The 19,329-nt window shown below is 44.4% G+C and overlaps 1 protein-coding gene across 7 annotated transcripts in view; it reads right to left on the bottom strand.

Annotated features, from left to right (window-relative positions):
- SPRED2 (sprouty related EVH1 domain containing 2) overlaps nt 1-18,853 on the bottom strand; it is a 129,449-nt gene extending 110,596 nt beyond the window's left edge. Inside the window, exons 1-5 of one of the 7 annotated variants that reach the window (XM_072937628.1) lie at nt 15,243-15,485; nt 9,819-10,546; nt 9,228-9,456; nt 933-1,013; nt 349-472 (exon numbers count right to left, since the gene is read on the bottom strand). In XM_072937628.1, the coding sequence (XP_072793729.1) occupies nt 349-374 (26 nt within the window). In that variant the 5' untranslated portion in view covers nt 375-472; nt 933-1,013; nt 9,228-9,456; nt 9,819-10,546; nt 15,243-15,485. Of the gene's footprint in view, nt 1-348; nt 1,017-9,227; nt 9,457-9,818; nt 10,547-15,242; nt 15,486-18,836 lie in introns of those variants that run through there. The other 6 variants (XM_072937623.1, XM_072937624.1, XM_072937627.1 and 3 more) reach the window with 6 other exon arrangements.
- Nucleotides 18,854-19,329: the final 476 nt, after the last annotated feature.

Below are 19,329 nucleotides of genomic sequence, written 5' to 3'. Positions count from 1 at the left end.
GGGTGTCAAGTCTTCCGCTCCAGCCGCCGAGGATCTCGAGGGGAGGGGTATTTGTGAGTCCCCGGAGAGGGAGCCGGGACCACCCCGAGGTCACCCTCGCGCCCTTGGCCCCCGAAGCCGCCACCAGCCCAAGGACCCAAGGCGCGCCCCCGCCGGCCCGCAGCAGTTTTTGCCCCCTCCTCAATTCAACAACAAGGGGGGAAATCTCGAGTCCCAAACCCCACAGGCCAATGAGTCGCGGCACCCCACGCCAAATTCACCCAACCAATGTCCCCGCCCGCGTCCTCAGCCCCGGCCCCCACGCTGCCCCCGCGGGGCACACTCGTCCCACCCCGCGGCCAAACTTACTCGTCCGGGTGTGTTTCTTCGGTCATTTTCCTGTTCACCTAGACGCCTGTCCCGCGGCGGGCAGCTTTGCTCCCTTCATCTTCCTGTCCGCTCACCCCCCTTTCTTCACATCTCCGGAGATCGCCTGATTTGGTTGGAGAGGGGGGGCGGCTAGAGATGAAGGGGGCGCCGCAGAAGGCAGAAGGGGAAGCAGGGTGACCGGAGTGCGGGGTGAGGTCTGAGGAAGGGGTGCACAGGCAAGCTTCGGGAGGAGTGAGCGCCGCAGCGCCGAGGGGCGAGGCGGGCGGGGACTCCGGGGGCTCGGGAGTCGGCGAAGGGGAGAGATTTGGGCAGGGGACGGCGGTAGGGGAGAGGAGGAGAAAAACAAGCGCGCCGTGAAGCGGCGGGGACTGCTGAGAGCAGGAGGAGAGGGCCGGCCGCGGGTAGGGGCTCTGCCCGGGGTCGCCCCCGGGGGGGGGCCGGGCCAATCACGGTTCCGGGGAGCGGTCGGCGGCCGGGGGAGGTGCGCCTGGGAGGCGGTGCAGGGCGCCCCGTCCGAGCCCCATCTCTCGACTCCACCGATTTACTCCATATTGGATTCTCACCGCCGCCAACAGGAGGAGGAAGTAGGGCGGAAGCGATGACGTCTTCCCAGCGGCCAGAGGTGGTGGAGTGCAAAAAGCTTCCTACTTGCGACCGAAAAAAAAAAAAAAAAGGAGAAAAAAAAAAAACTTTGTCCCGCCTACTGAGCATGCCCGGCTTCCTTTCCCCCTCCCTCCCGGCTCCCACTCCCGGAGGAGCCCCGGAGCAGAGTTGTTTGCACTGTGTCTATCTGACTCCGGATCCTCCTTAGTTAGCGCTCCGGGTTTTAAGATGCCCGAGAGGAGGGAGGAGGCGGCAGCTCGGGACTCGCACACATCTGGCTCCCGTTTGGTTCCCTCCCTCCTTTCAAACCCCTGGATTAAAAACCGGAGGGCGGAGAAGAAGGGGGAGATACGGGGAATTCAGGGGAGGGCCGGAGGGGTGCTCGCACTCTGAAGACCAACTACCCTCCCACCGTGGGGCGGGAGAGTGGGGGCGGCACAGGTGCCTTTGCCAAGGTTCTGAATGGCAGAGGCTTTTCAGTTTCACGTGAATCTTGAGCTCTTTTTTGCCTTGTTAAGGGAACGGGCATTTTTAAGGAGTCATTATTTGTACATTAAAAAAGGGTAAATCCAACACAGCCCAGAAACATCTGCATTTCAGTAGAAATAATGGACTTTCTCAGGTTAAAAGGTAAACCCAAATGTTTTTTAAATTATTCAGTAAATTTCTCTCGAGTTCAGTGGAGGATGGCCCTCGTCTCAGGCCCTTGAAGGCCACAGTTTCTGGGGGAGAGGTTGCCCGCTGCCAGTGAGATGCAGAGATGGAGAGCTCCTCAAGCCCACTCCCTCCTCCCCTTTGTCTTTAATTTTTTTCCCCTGCCTTGGCATGGGACTGTGGGCCTAGGTGGTGCTCTCCAAAGCAGCACTGTCTAGACAATGGGCAGGCAACATGCACAGTTGCACTGGGATCTTTGCTTGGCATGATGCTCTGTTGTTGCCGTCTTGAAAGTCATTACAGTGTTTGAACAAGGGGCTCCATATTATTACTTCGCAGTGTGTCCCATAAATTCCATAGCCATTGGATAGCTTCTTCTGGGGCTTGCTAGGAAGCAAGAGATACTGTCCCTGCCCCTTCCTGCTGTCCAAGTGCAGTAGACTTTTCTATGCTGAATATGCCAAGACACTAGACAGAGACTTTTAATAGCAACCACTGAACAAATTAAGAGAAGATTAAATATATGCCTCCAATGTCGTATACCTAAAGGGTATACGTATGCATTTGGAGAGCCACAAGTACTCCAAAGATAGTAAGAGTTTCACCTTGAGTCAGGGAGAAACTAGTGGTTTACCCTAGGCTTCGTGCTTATCACAACCATAGTCTCTGTGGACATGGATTGGGGTTCACCCACGTTTGATGCTGAGTGATGGTGTGTGGTGGTGAAAAGTGCATTAGACAGGGGAGAACACCTGGGTTCTGGTTTTCCCCTAGCAGTCCTGAGACTCCGAGTGAGGCTTTTATAAATTCTTTAGCTTCTTTATAAACAAGGATAACAAAGAAGCAAGATCTTGTTGTTGTCTAAGTCCCCATAAGGATAAGGCAACTACCCAGTTCCCACTTTTGGCCATTGTTGCTTCTCAACATGTTTGAAAGAGTTCCCACTCAGTTATTCCTGAACTTCCAGGAACATGGCTATTTTGTCCATGTCAAAATTATCCACCCAATAGTCATCTCTTTGGCTCCACCCTCCAGTTCCAAAGTGCCCAAATGGCAAGGTGGCAGGTGAGGTGATTATTAATTTCTGCAGATTGGCAAGCTGAATCTGTGTCATCACAACTCCATTCATCCAGCTCCCTGCTAATAGCAGTGAATGACTCGCCCAACCCTGGGACTGGGCAGCCAGAGGAGTAAAGGGAAACTTTCTAAGGTTCAGGAGTCACCAAGTCCCCACTTGGATGTCCTGGTGCCAGGCTTCAGCAGGTCTTTAGGTTCTCTGAGCTTCGGGTTCGGTGTCTGTAGTGTCAGGATGATCCCCACAACATAGGGTTGTTGGGAGGATTAAGTGGCCATAGAGTGAAGGCACTGTGCTAAACACAGGGCAAATAGATTAATGGCAACCCTTTCTTCCCTCTAGCCGGTGGATTACAGATGCTCCCCCACCACTCCCGGTCCTTTATGTTCCTCTAAAGAAAACCTTCCAGTTCTCTTCTGCCTTGTTCATTACCCAAAAAGAATCTTTTGATGAAAATGTTCCTAGCAGGTCACCCCCCTTCCCCTGCCAATTACTGTGACTCCTACAGTTCCAAGGACAAATGCCGTTATTGGGCGAATAACTCAGATGTTTATTGATCTGAGTATCAAGGTATTATCAAAGTCTACTGGATTGTCATGAGAATAGGGAGTATCACGGATTTAGGGCTTAAATTTAATGTCATTGTCGTATCCTCATCTGTCCCCCACAACCAGCAAAATAGGGAGCAGGCAGCTCTGAACACGATCAAATCAAGGGTGATAGTACAGCTTCAAAAGTAATGTCGATCTGCTTACAACTTCACGCTAACCCAGCGGAGCCCCCAGCAGGACCCCCACTTACCCGCCTCTCAATCTAGAGTCCGGGGCGGGGGAGCACCCCCTCCTGAATTCTCCCCGTTGGCCGCCAGGAAAGCCCGGAGCCCGGAACCGGAGCGACCCTCGGCGGCGGCGGCGGGACGGGCATGCTCAGTAGACCCGCAGGTCTTGTTTCACTCGGAAGCGGGCCGCGGCCCCCGCCCCTTCCCTCCCCGCACGGGCGCCGGGAGAAGCGGACATTTTCTCCTTCTCAGCAAGCCGCTGTCTTTCGTGTCCTTCGCCCCATCTCTGCGTCCTCCCAATTCTCGCCCCTAGGGGTCTGGTAGGGTGGAGAGTGTAGATCTCCCGGGGGTGGGCTGGTGATAATCATTCCCCTCTCCTGCGGGGGTCCCGGGGGTGCGGGGTGATCAGGGGAGGACTCCACTGTGCCGTAAGGTTTGTGCCGCCCGGCCGCGGCCGGCAATAGCTTCCCACTGCAGCGGCGCCGCGGCTCCCCCCCCCCCCCGCCGCGAGGCGCGCGCAGCTGCGCCCCGCCTGTCCTCACCTCACCCCCATTCTGCCCCTTCGGTATTTCTCAATGACCGGCGCTCGGAGGACACTTCCGACCGGGAGGGAGCGGGTATCATTAGCTCCCGCTTTATCAGTTCCTTCCGGTCTGCCGCGAGCCCAGCCCTGCACGCCGCTTGGCCGCGCCCGGGGCGCTGGGGTGGCTTTATTATTCTGTTTAAATAAGCAGTCGTGTGTGCCAGGGTGTGCCAAACGAGTTTGCAGCCCGGCTGCCTTCCCCTAGACCCGCGGGCCGAAATGGAAACCCAAGCTCTCTCGTAATCAAGGGAATGATGCAAACTTAGAAACTGACCCGGCGCCCGAGAGCGATCTCCCCCTCCGCCCCTCTCCACCCCCCCCACCCCCCGGCGCTCGGAGTCCCAGTCCGGGCATGAATGGCTGGAGCTGGATTGCATAATCGGCGCGGTATAAATAGCCGGCGGGCGGGCCGCTGACGCGCTCTCTAGTCCCGCTATCGTGAATACTTCATCCCCAATGCGTTCACTCGCGGGTCATTTTCCCTTTCAGCTGCAACGCTGGGATTTTAAATAGCAGAGCTGAAAGGCTCTTGTCCATGCCTCCTTAGTGTCTTGAGTTCATGTATTATGAATGAAACGCCAACCTCTCTGCTTCCCGAGGTGCTCCACTTCGGGTAGGAGACAAGCTCAAAGTCAAGGTAGCGGTCCACCGAAACTCGTGTGTGTGTGCACGCGCGCTTTGGGGAGGGAGAGAAAGCAGGAAATGATTGACAGGGCTGGGCGACCTTGTCGAGAAAACGTAACCGCTTAGGGTTTGGTTTGCCTCTAGAGTTTCAGCCTCAATTTAAGAGTAGGTTATGCAAAGGGTCTTTTCGGCTGTGGCTGCTCGCTCTCCCTAGTAAGGCCTCCGCCTCTGAAGAAGTGCTGTTTCATTCGGAGAAGCTGATTCCCTGTTCCCCCCACCGGAGACAGCAAACATCCCCGACTATAAGAGCCCTGGGAACCTCTGAGGTCTGGGAGAAAAGCAGTGCGACGGATCAGTTTAGACATTCTCCTGTTCAAGAACTCTTCTTAGAAGCCTCTGCTATGTCCAAGGCTGAGGAAGTATAAAAACTTATTCTTTTCAACTGTTTTTCACAAATATGTGGTCATTTAAAAAATGACAGTATGCAGAGGGGTTTTTCTCTCTCCTTCTCTTAAACACCAAGTTTCAGCTTATTTTCTTAAAATAAAATTACTGTTTTTCTGGCATGTGAAAAGCTATGTTCTGTTCATTATTTTTCAAGCTGGAGGCCCATTCCTTCCACCTGCGTTTAAAGTGCCACGTACCCTATGAGGCTATGGGGGTACATTGATCAATGAATGCCTTCTAGGGATTTGGTCAGGTGAGGAAACAGACCTGTAAAGAAAACATCGAGGCAATGGCATAACTGCTCTAAAACACGGGGGAAGCAGGAGAGAAAGCAGAGATCAGGGAAAGGAAGGCTGACCAGAGAAAGGGAAGTTCGAGCCAGATCTTGAAGGAAGGTGAGAGGCTTAGATAACTGACAGCCCTGAGAACTCGCAGCCCCTAAGGTGTGACAGCGTGGGGAGCCAGGGTAACGGAAAGGCAGAGCAGGAGGCCAGGTCAGGGAGGCTGCACAGGACATGCCAAAGGAGGTTAGACTCTCTTGAAGTCTTGGATTCTTTTGTAGCTGTTTCACAGCTGAGCTTTGTCGGGTCCCACTCATTGCAGTGGCCCCATAGTTATGCAAATATGGGGTAAGTGGGCTTCCATTGTTTGGGGATTTACAAACTGATCACCCCTGGGTCAGATAAGGCCCCAGACAAATTTGTTTTGCCTGCTTTTTTTTTTTTTTTAAATCAAGCTAACAGTGTAAAATCAGAGTAATTCACATAAAAATCAAGATTTTTGAATCTTCCTGAAAAAACTCCAAAGATGCGGGGAATGTGAGTGCCAAATTCCCACTTGGTAACAATTAATTGTTGCTAAGTGATGGCTGTCCTGTCCATCAGGCTGCTGGCTCTGGTAGGCATTTGAGTTTTTCACCTCTGACATACAAGAATCCTTTATTACAACATTGTAAATCAACTATATTTCAATTTTTTTAAATTATCCTTTTTGACTGGAAAAAGGGCCCGCTCTGAGACCCCAAGGAAGCAGAGCACCAGGTACACAGCACTTTGCATGAGGAGCGCCTTGGCCTCTTGGGAGGAAAGACCAATCTCCTGCCCCAAGAATGTTTTACAGTTACGGCAGTTTGTAGGGTTAGCTCAAGTGGTAGAGTGCATGCCTAGCATGCAAGAGGCCCTGGGTTCAATCCTCAGTACCTCCATTAAAACAAAACAAAATAAAAATATATAGCTAGGCCAAACAAAGTGGATTAGAGTGGGCTCAGCCACAGCCCTATGCCAGGAAGCAAGGAGGCCCTTAAAATAACAGCAAATAACAACACTTATCCCCAGCTCAGGCTCTGTTTCTAGGGAACTCAACCTAAGATAAGTGGGATTTCTGCTAACAGGGCAGCTGGGCTTCAAGAGATCCACTGGAAAAATCACCAACTGGGATCATGTTTGTACCCCCAAATTTATGGAGCAGCTTATACAAGTTACATAATCACTCAGATTTACATTTTTAATCGATTACTCCAGGCATGGAGGATGGTTTGCAGGAGGCAAAACAAAGACTGGTTAGGGAGAAATTTTCTTCTTCCAGTACAGGAATAACAATGCATGACAAAGCACAGTGGCGTTGGCCACAAAGAAGGAAAAGGAATTCCAAAGGCACAGATGGGATGGAAATGACTTGGCTTTATGATCTATTAGATATGGAGACTAATGGTAAGGTCTGGGATAACTTCCAAGTCTTTGACTTGGGAAATTGGATGGATCTTAGTGCCTTTAACATGATTAGGGTAACAGGAAGAGGGCTTGGTCACCCAAGGTGGAGAGACTAGACAGTTGCCACCACTCAACTCTGAGACCCACAGAATAGGTCAGGGATTGAGGGATACAGGGGGTCCAAAACATAGGAAAGCAGAACGTAGAGACAGAGATGGAGGGTCAGTTCCCTGAGGACATCATTTGAGCAACAAGATTCAACCTTGCCTGAAGCTTGAGGTTGATCTGGCCTTTTTAGATCAAGTTGGGCTTCTGTCACTTACAGCCAAAAAAATCTAACTACCAAAATAGAAAGCCATATTTAGGATAGTGAAAAAGATTGAGAGGAACTAAGGAATAGAACACAGGGGAATTTTAGAATGTATGTTTACAATTTAACATAGGGACATCTGGAGTCAGTGCCAGGGAGTTTCATAGAGATTCTCATTTAATAGAACAAACTTCCAAGAAGTTAGTCACCATTTTATGAATTGTACCAACCTCTCTTTCTGGCCTCAGCATCTCATCGTCACCACCTTATTTCATACCTCCAGCTCCCTTCTCACTCTTAACATCTTGCCTCCTTTATACTACCTTTATTCCCTAGCCCCTTTCTTCTATGATGATCACAAGTGAGAAAGGAAGCTTAATAATATAAGAGAATATAAGCTTGTAGAATTGGAAGAAAATGAAAGCGTATATGTTTGTGGCAACTGTGGCTCCAGTTAACCAAATGTTTTACCCAAACTTTTTGGAATGGATAAAGGGAAAAAAGGAAACCAAAACTCAGTAAGATGTGATCCTTGTATCAGTTAGCTTTTGCTGTATAACAAACCACTAAACACTTTTGTGGCTTAAAACATACTATTATTTCTCACGAGTCTCTGGTCTTTTGACTGGGTGACTTCTCTGGCCTCGGCCCACTCAGCTGGGGATGGCTGCTCTAGGATGGTCTCTCATATATCTGGTGACTGGCAGGCTGATTGGTTTAGTAGGGCCTGAGCTGGATTAGCTCAGCTCTGCTCCACGTGATCAGTTATCCTCCAGCAGATCTGCTCAGGTTAGATCACATGGTGGTGGTGGCAGGGTTCCCACATCAGCAAGAGGGTAAACCCCAAAGTGCATGCATTTTTCAAGTCTCTGCTTATATCCCATTTGTTAATACTATTTCGTTAGCCAAAGAAGTCACATGGCCAACCCAGAATCAAAAGTCAAAAAGGAGACACGAATGAACTTATCTACGAAACAGAAACAGACTCACAGACATAGTAAACAATCTCATGGTTACCCAGATGGGAAGGGGATGGGAAGGGATAAATTTGGGAGTTTGAGATTTGCAAACATTAGTTACTATACATAAAAATAGATTAAAAAACCAAATTTCTTCTGTATAGCACAGGGAACTATATTCAGTACCTTGTAATAACTTTTAATGAAACAAATATATGTATGTATATGTATGGCTGGGACATTATGCTGTACACCAGAAATTGACACATTGTAACTGACTATACTTCAATTTAAAAAAAAAAAATGAAAATTTAAAATAAAATTAAATAGCAGTTTTCCAATGTTTTTTGAAGTTGACCACAATAAAAAAATGTATTTTACATTAAAAAAAAGTCAAGAAGCAGGGAAATAAACTCTCCTTCTTAACGAGAGGGATAGCAAGGTCACATGGCAAGGGATGTGCATACAGGAAGAGAGGAATTTGTAACCATTTTCACAGTCTACTTTTCAGTCTCCAATGCAAATTTCACAATAAGAGGATATTTATGATAGCAATATACATTGATCACATATCTATGATGTGTTGTATATTTATTTATACAAATACATGATAAATATCAAATATACAAATATACTATATATAAATACATATCATATATATTATGTAAGTATTATATTTTATATATAAATATACTATTATGTATAGGAGTACTGTTGATAGAATTAAATTCTGTTATTATGGTCACTGATTTATGGCCATGTAAATAAAGCTATTAATGTTTAATAGATTTGTGCTATACAACTCTTCTCAATAATTTAGTGAATGAAGAAAGAGACCTTATGAACTTATTATGCTTTCCCTTCTTTCTCAGCATGAAAATGCTGTCTCTGATATGCCTTACTTCTTAAAATAGGTATATTCCTAAAGAGATCTAGACAATTAAAATGTTTAAAAAAAAACAAAACCCAAAGCACATATAAAAAATGCTAGGGAAACATAACTATTCACAGTTGCTATAGATTGAACAATTCAGAAAAGCAAATAATCAGCCCTTCATTTGTTCATTGTATTAACTCAGATTTTATACATCATTTTGGGATTAAAGCAAGGCTTACTTGTATGCTTTTTTGATGGTGGCAGAGATCGTGCTCTTGACGGGGGAGGTGATGACGGAACGGTTAAGTGGTGGTGATGAAGGTAATTGTGGTGATGGTGGTGGCGATTGTGGTGGAGGTTATGGCAATTATGGAAATAATGGTGGTGGAAGGATCCAAAGTAGAAACCTTGAGTTTGCTGCTAGAGTTTCCCTGTGGTCCTCTCACCAGATCCTAGACATTCAAGTGGCTGAGCAAAGGCAATGAAGAAAGAAATAGAAAAACAGTAAGTCAAAGGAGAGAAGCAGATAAAGCGTAGAATGAGATGCCCTGTAGGTTAGGCAATTTCCCATGATGCCAAGAGGGACAACCAAGTACTCTTCTTTCTAGCCAGGTGTCATTTGCTCCAGAAAGGTGTCTCTTACCTCCCCTTAGCTAGGCTAGTGCTCTTCCCATGTACATCCTTGTCTCCCTCTGTCCTAACCCTCTTTACACGTTTCATAATTTGCTCTCTGCTTATCTAGATTGCCTCCCACTGGACTGTAAGCTCACTGAGAGCAGGGATCACATATTTTGCTCCATTATTCAATAGAAAGTCACTATAATACTTACTGAGTGAACGACAAGTCACCATAGCTTGCCTTCTTTCTGTCCCTCTACAAGTACGTATTGCCCTGTGAAATCAGAGAAAGTGCCCTTCTGAATGACTTCTTGTGTATTGCTGACTCAGCTTTCTGGTTTCAGATACAGCCTGAGAAGGTCCCCAGTTGAACTGTAATATAAAGTCATGGAGTAATGGAGTTCAAAGGACATTAAAGATCCACATGTTTTAAGATGAGGAAACTGGGGATCAGATAGGCCAAGTGACTCAATCAAGACCACACAGACAGTCAGGGTCACATCCAGAACCATATCTGAGGAACTCAGAGTCCAAATTCTGTAACGAAGGTGGCTTTGTTGAAATAATATCGGATGCATGCTTGGCACTTACTTCTCATTGCAGTGATGGGCGGCAGTGCTGCTTATCAACGTGGAAACTCATTCATGAAGGAGAATATGAAGACCTGCTTTTAGCTTTCCAAAAACTATTCAGGAAGCTGAGTAGATATATCCATACATATATCTTGCGTTATGGCTCACATTAAATTCTACCTTATGCTGCTGGTCTACGGCAATGACCGTCATCCCTTCCTCGGGTTCTTGGTTCAGGAGTGGCTGTGGTTTTTCCTTTTGAGTGAGTGCTACTTTCTCCCCTGTTTTCCTTTATACTGAACTGTCACAAAGTGGCCAATAAAATGCAGGAATGTCTGCTAGGAAAATTCTGGGAAAGATTTGAATTCCTAAAAAAAAAGAGAGATACAGGGTAAAAGGGAATGGTCCCCACTCCCTCCACTCCTGCCGTCATTTCTCTTGTGAGACAGTGATGTTCAGGTCTACCAGGAAGAGGAGAGCCAGGACAGTCAAAGGAGAGCTGACCGACAATCCTGAAATTGCTGAGCTACTGAGTTAACCAGACTTGGAACCCGTGTACCTCTGGCCTTTAAGTTATGTGAAATAGTAAATCTTTATTGTTTAACCCCTTTTTACCAGTGTCTTACATGCAGTCAAACTAAGTGACTGACACTATATTCATTTGTTGTATGCACAGCACTCCTTGATTTAAGTAAATCCCAGTGTTTCACAGCAGGTGTCTTGTTGGTTTGCCACCTTGCAGAAGACTAACCAACAGAGTTAACTTCTAGACACATGTCTTTGTTATGTCATCTGCTAAAATTTCTAGGCTGAGAAATTTTTGTTGCTATTCATGTAACAAGCAAACATTGGACGATCTAAAGAATGTAAAAACCTCTAGCTTATAAGCACACAGATTTCATGCTTGTAACATGCAGTAGTTAATACTCAATGGTTTTGTTCCATTGTTATTAGTGATTATAAAAGTAAGTCCTGTTCATTATACAAACAGTTAAAGTGCAAAAAAGTATAGCAAGGAAAATGATATCCCAGTAATCCCACCTGCCAGGTATAACCCCTGTTAATATCCTGAATGTGTATCTTTTCTTCTAAATTTAATTAAATTAATTAATTTTTTAATGGAGGTACTAGGGATTGAACCCGGGACCTTGAGCATGCTAAGCACACACTCTGCCTATGAGCTATACCCACCATCCCCGAATGTCTATCTTTATATACTTTTCTTCTATATACAATATATTTTAATAAAATATAGTGTATGTTTTAATAAAAATAGGTTCATACTAAATATACTCTTTTGTAGCCTCTTAAAGAAAACCTCAGTAATCATACGCATGTGTTTAGGGTCCTAAATGTCTCATACGTGTTTTCTAGTAAGCAACTATGAGTTGATATCATTCACTTATTCTTAATGCACATTTGTATAGATGTAAAAGCTGTTGGCAAATAGTTGACAGCTGGCAAAATAGTTTCATATAAATTATTTTTATGAGCCCCTGCTGTAAGCCATCTAAGCTAGTACGTTAGCATTTATAACAAATATTGAACTTATTTGAATTAGCCTTTTTCACCAAGTAAATCATAAATTCCTGGAGGGGATGGGGAAAGCAATGACCAAATTAACTACGTTTTCTACGCACATATCTGTATCCATTAGAATGTGTAGTGTATGCAAAGTACCCAGGAAATGTTTATTGAATGAACATCCCAAAATGCCTGTATAGTTTTTGTTCTGTGATGATAATAAATATTGTGTAGGCAAATTTACATCGCTGTTTGCATTGAAATTCTCATTTCAAACCGGTTAAGATCCCACAATGATTAACATCACAAAAGAAAGAAGCATTACTTTATTATCATCATCATCATTCTATATCTTTTAATGGTCTGGACTTGAAGGTTCTGCCTGAAGTCTGTCTTCCAGTTCTGGACTTGAAACTTAACCATTGACGTTCTACCCAACACCAAACTTAGAACTGAGTAGAAAAGCCATCAGATACCCCAATATATCAAACCTGATATTTCTGGTTAGCAGATTTTTAAAAATTCAGTTAGTAGACTAAATGTGTTCATTTTTATTTTAATGCTTGCCGTCCCATAGCTGTATAATCTCTAGTTTCCTATCTCTTCTTCCTCATTTCCACTCCCTCCTAAACCCACCCTCATCTAGCTTCTGTCCTCACCACTTCACACAAGCTGCTCCGTGGTTAGGTCACCTCATCTGATTGCTAAATCTGACGGTCTTTCTTCAGTATTGATTTGTCACCTAACATAGCTGACCACTTCCACCTTCCTGAAACTCTTCCTCCAGTGGCTTCCTTGACCCCAACTTCTGGTTCCTCTTTATTTCTCTGTTTATTCATTTGTTCAGCAAAAAATTTTACTGAGTAGTTTTGTTAAGTGTTAGTGTCCGAGCATGCAGCAATTATGCAAAGTACTCAGGAACTAATAAAGCTGGTGGCTACTGAGTGCCTCCCAAATGTCAGGCGATGTTCTAATTTAAAAAAAATTTTTTTTGTGGGGGGAGGTAATTAGGTTTATTTATTTGTTTGTTTGTTTGTTTTAATGGAGGTTCTGGGGATTGAACCTAGGACCTTGTGCATGCTAAGCAAGCTGTCTACCACTGAGTTATCCCCTCCCCTCAATGTTTTTAAATTTTAAGCACTTTATATGTATAGACAATCTCACCAGAGCAAGGGTTTTCTTAATGATAAATATTTAAAATTTTTTTAAAATAAATATTTTCTTAAAGGTAAATATTTTTGGCTCTGCAGACCCTGTAATCTATGTGACTGCCATTCATCTCAACCACAATAGCATGGAAGTAACCACAGAAAATATATAAATGAATGAATGTGGCTGTGTTCCAATGAAACTTTATTTAAAATGCTCAATTTGGCACAGGGGCTGTAGTTTGCTAACTCCTGCTCTAAAATCTAACACAAGTTCTGCCGCTGTAGGAATTTTTTTGTTTTGATATATAATAGATAGTAAATATTTGGTGAATGAATACTCTCCTTCTAAGATAGGAACTACATGTTTTAATCTCAATTTTACAAATAAGGAAACTGAAGCTCTGAGGTTAAATAACTTGCCCAAAGTCACCAACTGGTATGTGACAAATCCAGGATCTAAACCCACGCAAGTCTGGCATCAGAGCCTGTGCTCTTATCACCGCCTCTACAGCGGTGGCACAGAGGAGAAGTCCGCGGTGATTCTCACGGGAGTCTGGAGAAGTTGTTTTAGCTGGATCTTGAAGAATGAAGAACTCACCAGAAAAAAGAGAAGTGAGAAGGGAGAGGATTTGCATGCTAGGATGTAGACACTGCAGGTGTACAAAAACTGACACCTGATCCAAAATGGCATTATGACCAGACTGGCAGTGGAGGAAGAAAGTTGTTTGGGGAATGCATTCACTTTTCAGTAATTCACATGGCTGGACACAGGATTTAAGGTGGTAAGTGGTACAGATGAGGCCAAAGAACTATGCTGGGGGAACTCCTGTGACATGTGAATGAATTTGGATTCTGACTTGGAGGCAGATGGGCTACGGAAGTGTTTTGAGCATGGGAAAGAATGACCATGTTTGCATTTTAGGTCAATTTTTAAAGTCACATTTTATTTTAAAATTAGATGATACACTTTTTTTTTTTTAAACCAAAGCTGGCAACTGACTTGCTGCAGTCCTCTGATCTGGGAGTACCAGCCCAGAGTCGGGTGATCAGGTTTGTGTTTCTGAGGCCCAGTGCCTTCATCTGTGAGATGGTTGTGGATAGACCAGACCTGCCAGCTTACTAGACCAGTGTAAAAATCTGGGTCATTGGATGTAAAGGGGCTTAAGAAAGAATATAGATTTTTTTTTAAATTAGATGATACATGCATCTTGTACAACATTCAAAAACTGAAACTGTCTTCCTCTTGCCTGCTTCCAGCCATTCATTTCCCTGTCCCAGAGGTACCCACTGTGTCCCGTTATAAAAACAACTTTCACTATAGTGGGAAGAATGGATTGAGTTGGGGTGAACTGGATGTCTATTAATTGATTTAATTTACTTAGTCAAGTTACTAGTAAATTAATTTAATGTTTCTCCTTTGGGTGGATGATAATGAAAAAAGGTGGAGGAAGACTGCCCTCCACCTTTATAAATAGTTCCTTATTAAATCCTCTTCAAATGACTCAAGCCAAATGCACCTGTGTCTGCCCACGCGCCTCACTGAGAACAGATACTGAGGCTAGGATGGAGGGTAGTTATCCACGTGGTACGTGATCATAGACAAAGGGCAACGTAACGTCTTGGTGGTAAGCACAGGCTGCAGGGATTAGAATGTGTGACCTTAACGTCTCTGCTGCTGCAAGGTGGGGGGTGATAATGGCACCTGTCGCCTAGTGGTTGCAAGACTCTCACTCCATGTGTGTTAGCTATTGTTCAAAGGGTCAGACGATAAGAACTTCAAAGGGGGAGGAGGTTCTGCAAGAGGGTGGAAGGATAAAGGTTTGGAAGTGGGACTGAGGAATATGGAGAGTGCTATCGCCACTTCCCATGCCCATGGACGTGGGAGAATGAGCAGTCCCCTTTTCAGAATTCAGCAAAGGAAGAAAGTTCCATAGGGAATACCTTCACTCTGCTAAGTCAAGGAAGGAGCTAGAAGGTTAAAGGTGAAAAGAAGCTTATTTACAATTGAATGGAGTTTCTGGGGCACAGAGGAAAAGGCCTGAGAAAGAAAAGGTCAGGAGGTGGAAAGAAAGCCCAGAGCAGGATGGCGGAATGGAGGTTAGTGAGGGAGAGGTTAGTTAGAGAGGGAGAAGAGAACTGACTGGAGGTAGGGCCACTGCCTGTGACAGCTCTGGACTGAGCAGGGCAAGGAGTTGGACAACTATGGTCATATCTAACCAGCTGCCTATTTTTGTAAAGCCCATGAGCTAAGAATGGTTTCTACATTCTTAATCATTTTTTAAATTGAAATGAGGAATAATATTTCACGATGCATGAAAACGATATAAAATTCAATGTCAATATGTGTACACAACGTCTTATTGGATCACAGCCATGCCGATTCACTTACGTTTTGTCTGTGGCTCTTTCTCACTTCAGTGGCAGAGTTGAGTAGTTGCAATAAAGACCGAATGGCCCATGCAGCTGAAAGTATTTACTATCTGGCCCTTTCTAGAAAAAGCTGGCCGGTCCCTGCTCTAATAGGTCATTCAGAGTCTACAGTATGAATGGCATCCCCTGGAGTTGTGCAACACAGGGGCCCTGGCCCTAGGAGCACTCAGTTTGGATGGTGATAAAGGATTTCAGTGAGGAAAGCGTGGATGGAATTGCAGGGCCTCAAAGCTCTTTTTGGAATGTGGGCACTAAGTTGTTTCGTTAGAACAAAGCAAGGCCTGGATTCAAGTCACCAGCTCTTGGAATGTTGAGGAGCTAGGAGTGGTAGACACAGCTGGTTGCCCACACAGTGTCCACTTCTCCTCTTGTTCCTATGAACAGAAGCCTGATTGATCAGAGCAGTAATGTGCATCTCAGATAAGAAAGGTGTTCAAGGAATGATGGGGACACGTCAAAAAGACACAGAGGTCAGCTTAAAGGGGCCTCTAAAGGCCAATCTATAACAATTTGAGCATAGAAGTAATGACAGTAGTTGATGATAACCCATTTGACTAGACTAGGAATCCATGAGTCCATACAGAAACAAATAAATGAGGAGGAAGAAAAGTTCTTCTATATGGTAAAAGGAAAAATAATACATTGCAGAATGAATGACAGAATTAGCAAATCACCATTTTGTAATCACCATACTGTTGTTTCAGGCAAGATCATCAATAAATGCTAAAATGAGAGGTGAAAGTTTGACAAGAAACATGACATTTATATAGTCCCCAAGCATCTCCCACAGATTCTTATTAATTTAATTTCAAAGGGTAAAATCATAACTGTGTAGTAAGGGAAATCTGATCAAGACCACCTCACCACTTTAACCAAGTGATCAAAGTATCAAAATTATGTACCCTGTGATATGATGCCCCGAGAAGGTATTCTAGCCAAAAATATGTAACCAGAATCATAAGAAAACACCAAGCTCACATAAGGGATGTTCTCTAAGTAAGTGGCCTGTGGTCTTCAAAAATGTCAATGACATGAAAGATAAAGGCAGTTTGAGGAAATTTCCTTAAAGTAAACTAAAGCATCATGACAACAAAATGCAATGTATGATCCTGGATTGGTTCCTGGACTAGAAAATACTTTTTTTAAGAGGATAAAGGATATGAGTGAGACAATTAGCAAAAGCTGTAGATTAAATTTGAGCATTGTGTCAATGTTAATATTCTGATTTTGATCATTGCACTATGATTATGTAAGAGAAGGTCCTTATTCTAAGGAAGGACATACTGAATTATGTAGGAGTGAATCAGCATGAGAGAGAGAAAATGATAAAGTCAATGTGGTGAATGTTAATATTTGGAAATTTGGGATAAAGAATACATAGGAATTCCTCAATACTACTTCTGCAAGTTTTCTGTCAGCCTGAACTTATTTCCAAACAAAGAGTTAAAAAAACGAAATCTCTTCCAGGCACCCATGTGGTAAGATATTTGTATCTCCAACCCTGGCCAACGAGTTAAAGGTTTTATTCTAATGGGTGAGACTTCTCAGAGAACTATTGTTTTTCTGATAAAAAGGGGGAAACTTGGCAAATGCTTTTTGTCCTTTGTCTCTCCCCCTCTTTCTGCTTGGAACGCAGGCTTGATGCCTGAGGTGGAGCAACCATTTTAGGACCATAAGGACAGAAGGAGCTGGAAAGAGCATGAGTCTTGGTGGCTTCATTAAGCCCTGCCTGGACTGCCTTCTGGATGAGAAATAGTCAGTTTTCTGTTATATGCAGCCAAATGCAGTTCCAACTGAAGCTAGAACATCTAAGGCTCGCAGTGGTGTTTAAAGTTTAAATCAGTCATTTTCATGGGCAACTGCTTCCAACTGCTCCTTAAATGTTGATGTTCCCTCAGTTTGGGTCTCCAGCCTTCTCCCCTTTCTATGTGGCCTCCTTGAATTACCTCATCCACTCCTACTTAGCATTTAAACTCTGATGACTCTCAAATTACTATGTCCATGTATTGTCTTCTAAATTGCAGACCACGTATCCAGCTACCTACTGGGAACCTACGCCTATGGTCCACAGTCACTTCAGCAGTTACAAAGCGGAATTCTTTTGAAAACACACACACACATTCCCTTTCTCTCTCTTCTTCCAACCACCATCCGCACACTTTCCCAAGTCAGAAACTCAGGAGTCATCCTCTCCTCTTCCTATTTTCTCACCCCCTACATGCAATTAGTCATCCAGGTCCTGATGACTCTATTTCCTAAATAGTCTCTGAATCCATTTCCTCCTCTTCATTCTCATTATCCGGATAGATGCCTCATCATCTTTCACTGGCATTTTTTCATTAACCGTCTAAACAATCTCCCTGTCTCAGTCCTTTGCTCCCCTAATACATACTGCAGCCCATCATCTTTCTAAAATATAAATCTGATCACCATACTTTCCTACGTAAAAAAATTCTGTCAATTAACTGCTTATGGTGATAGCTCTCCCCCTCCCCTCACCAAATTCCTAGTACACTACGACAATGCTCACAGAATAATCTTCCTCGTTTGGCTGGCTTTCAGTGCGATGTCTCTATGAGAGAAGGCCTGTTGACTGCTCTGGCTGGTTTGTTATATTCTTAGGAGGCAACTTGTCCCAGATTCCAGTAAACCAGTGGTCTCCCCCGCTCTAATACTCTATTACTCACGGCAAGATGTACCTCGCTTTATTCTATGTCAGGGGACCTACACCATTCTTTCATTTGTAGCAAAAATAGATTCTATGTATTGATTGAAATGAGATGTTGCAGCCACTGTGTGTGATGGTGAGAGGTGAGCACTGCCTGAGCCTAACGAACGTCATTCACATAGATGATATTTTAACCTGTATATGGTGGCCCAGGTAGGTGAGCTCCAGGGATGTTTATAACCCAACCTGGCTCCACATGGTGGGCCTCCTGTTGCACTGACTGTTTTTGAGTTAAGCAAGCCTAAGGTCCTGGGACCGATTCTTCCATTTCCTGAAGCCAGCTCCTGGGACTTGAGTGGAATGGGAGAGTCAGCTACAAAGCTAGAAACGAGGTTACCCTCAGTGGAGATGCTGGCCATCAAACCTGTCCATTAATAACCTTTCCCGCTCTGTTCCTGGGGAAAAAAATTTATTTTTCAAAACCGGGATCAAATGGAACCATTTAAGCCTTCCTTCACCCAGACAGAGATGTTCCTCCTAGGAGCTCCCATGGTAGTTAACCACACTATAAATCCATTATGTTTTTGCAGGTCCATTTCTCTGTTTTTGGTTTCCAGCATCTGAACGCAAAGCTTACTCTTTTCAGTATGTTCCCCCATGAGCATATGTTCCCTAAGCAAAGCCTGACGTCTGGGGAATAATCAAGAAGTGTGTGTCGACTGATTAAATGAATGGATGTTTCTTGTGGGTTCTATGTGGAGCGTAGTAGAGAGAGCTGGGACCTGGGTGCCATTCCCAGTTAGTTCTTCCACTAATTAGCTTGGTGACCACATTCTCTCAACAGCTCCTTCCCCTCATTAATAAAGTGGAGACAAGGAGACCTACCTCGAAAGAATTGTTTTGAAAATTCTTGATCATTTATTCATTCGACTGTAGGGATGTACTGAATTCCTTTCAGGAAACAGGCACTGTGTTAGGTACCAGAGGTATAACATTGCTCTCTTCTTATAAAGTGTTTCAGTCTAGCAAGAAAGACAGATAATTAAATATCTGCAATAGAATATAGTGAGAATTATAATAGGGGAAGAACAAGATACCACGGGAATATAAAACATGGGGTATCATCTCGTTTAGGGGTTAGGAAAGACCTCTCCGAATGGTGTAAAACAATTGTAAAGTACTGTACTCACGTCAGACAGGATATTATTACTATAGGTGAGACTGCCCTTGAGTTCATAGGAGGTGGGCATCACATTGGGGAGTAAGGCTTCCAGGAAAAGGTGGAAGGTTGAGCTGGACCTGACTTTCTCTGATTGTTGCTGACCAATCTTTATCAAGAGGTCATGCCCTTTGAATAGTGTTTCCAGGATCAAGGATG

This window comes from Vicugna pacos, chromosome 15 (genome assembly GCF_048564905.1).
Source record: "Vicugna pacos chromosome 15, VicPac4, whole genome shotgun sequence".
NCBI classification, from domain to species: domain Eukaryota; kingdom Metazoa; phylum Chordata; class Mammalia; order Artiodactyla; family Camelidae; genus Vicugna; species Vicugna pacos.
The sequence above is the reverse complement of the archived record's forward strand: the minus strand, read 5'-3'. Positions and strand labels throughout refer to the sequence as shown.